At 42.8% G+C, this 1,814-nt stretch overlaps 1 protein-coding gene across 1 annotated transcript in view; it reads left to right on the top strand.

Annotated features, from left to right (window-relative positions):
* Positions 1-1,462: 1,462 nt before the first annotated feature.
* Positions 1,463-1,814, top strand: part of LOC101858347 — a gene marked incomplete at its 5' end in the record, with an annotated part of 11,662 nt that continues 11,310 nt past the window's right edge. Inside the window, 1 exon segment of the mRNA XM_013084100.1 lies at positions 1,463-1,756. Within this exon segment, the coding sequence (XP_012939554.1) occupies positions 1,560-1,756 (197 nt within the window).

Here is a 1,814-nt window from a genome sequence, read left to right as displayed (position 1 = left end):
ATGATGATGATGATGATGATGATGATGATGATGATGATGATGATGATGATGATAATAATAATTATTATAATGATAATAGCAGTAATGGAGCGCATATCCACTCTCAGCAGCATGCTCTATGGGCATTACAATACTCAGAAGCATTCTCGGCTTTTGGGAAGTACACTGTGCAAGTTGCGGATTACATGACGTCAAAAACTAACATGCTGACAAGATCTTTCACTGTCTTTAGCCGGGCACCCATTCCCACTTGGGTGAAGTGAAGGAAATTTGTAACAAGTACCTTTCCCAAGGACATACTGACGGGCCCCTTAAGGGATTGGAACCCCAAATCTTACGATTGCTAGTCTAAGACCCTAATCACTACACCACCGACGCCATCACTCTCCTTGTCATTTTGATTGTTCCTTTCCTTCGCCCCCCTCCCCCCACACACACACAAAACCGAACCCTGGGAAAAAAAACGATTTACAAATAACTGGATACGTTCGTCTGGCAGATTATTTATAACAAAGCACCGCTTCCTTGTATACTAGCTCGCCCCCTTTCGGTGACATGAATGATCGGTGCCTTAAAATCAACTGAAAGTCAGTGGCCTACTATATTTTACGCTCTGCTTGAATGGAGTAATGTAAATCTTGAGAGAAAAGTGACACACGTGTTTCCAAGTTGCCAAATATATAATAAATGTCTAGATTGATTTTCTATTCCGCTTTCGTGGTTGTGCACTCCAGAATTTCAAATGTGTGGGGAAAACAGAGCGCACGGCTAGTGAACGGAAACCACAGTAGTTTACAATGGCGTCTTAGAGGACGGACTTTCCTAAGATTAGAACTGTGAGTGGACGAAACAAAACACTTTGAAAAAATCGGGGAAAGCAGTTTGCGTGGAATTTTTAAAGTTAGGTCCTAAGCCACATGGATGCTGTGGACGCTTGCAAAGTTTCAAAGGTGTAGGTTAGGTAATAAAGGATGAGTTTGAGCACAAAGCCTTCGAAGTCCACTTTTATACACATAGATTCCTGCTTCCAACATAGATCTAAAAGATTTGAACATCTGATGCTTTTGGGTGAATGTAGCTGCATCTCATAATCTATTTTCCCCGACATTGCCTGTGAAAAAAAAGAATAACTTCCACCATGTTGTACACTAGATGTATGATAATTTCTAAAACAGTTTTAACCCCAAACAGTAAATTGTCCAGATACTTATTGAATGCTAGCAGTCGATGTAGTTCAAAACTTTTGTGAAGCAATCACTAACTGTAAATAGCATCATAAAACCAACTTCTAAAGCAACAGCAGCAACACTCTTCTCAACAACGCCAACCGGGTAGGCTTAATGAACAAGACTTTTTTTTTTTTTAAACAAGACAGACATTTGTTTTAAAAAGATTCGTATTATAGCTAGGATCACAAACAAACAAACAAAAGTAACGACAAGTTTACCGTTGTGTGTTCTAGATCTGTCGCATTTCTCCTCCGCTACGCAGAACTTGAGACTCCCCCCAAACAGCTCTCTGGCAAACTCTGTCCCGGAGCTCTTGAGCGACAGGCCCTGATGGCGGAGGAAGAGTGGAGGTCGCAGTCTGTGTTAAATCGCCTCCCGTCGCCCGGTCCCAGCAGCGTCAGATCAGAAACTTTATTTCGTTTCAACAGAGTCGTCCCCGCAGACTCTTTTCCCGAGGAACAGGAGCTACAGAGGGAGGAGGAGAGGTCTGCGCTGCGACGTACTCACGACATCTGGCACCGAAGGAGGTAAAGATGCCTTTATATAATACTGATCCTCCTCCTCCTCCTCCTCCTCCTCCTCCTC

Source organism: Aplysia californica, unplaced genomic scaffold, assembly GCF_000002075.1.
Source record: "Aplysia californica isolate F4 #8 unplaced genomic scaffold, AplCal3.0 scaffold00271, whole genome shotgun sequence".
In the NCBI taxonomy this organism is placed as follows: Eukaryota; Metazoa; Mollusca; class Gastropoda; order Aplysiida; family Aplysiidae; genus Aplysia; species Aplysia californica.
This window is presented reverse-complemented; position numbering and strand designations above follow the sequence as displayed.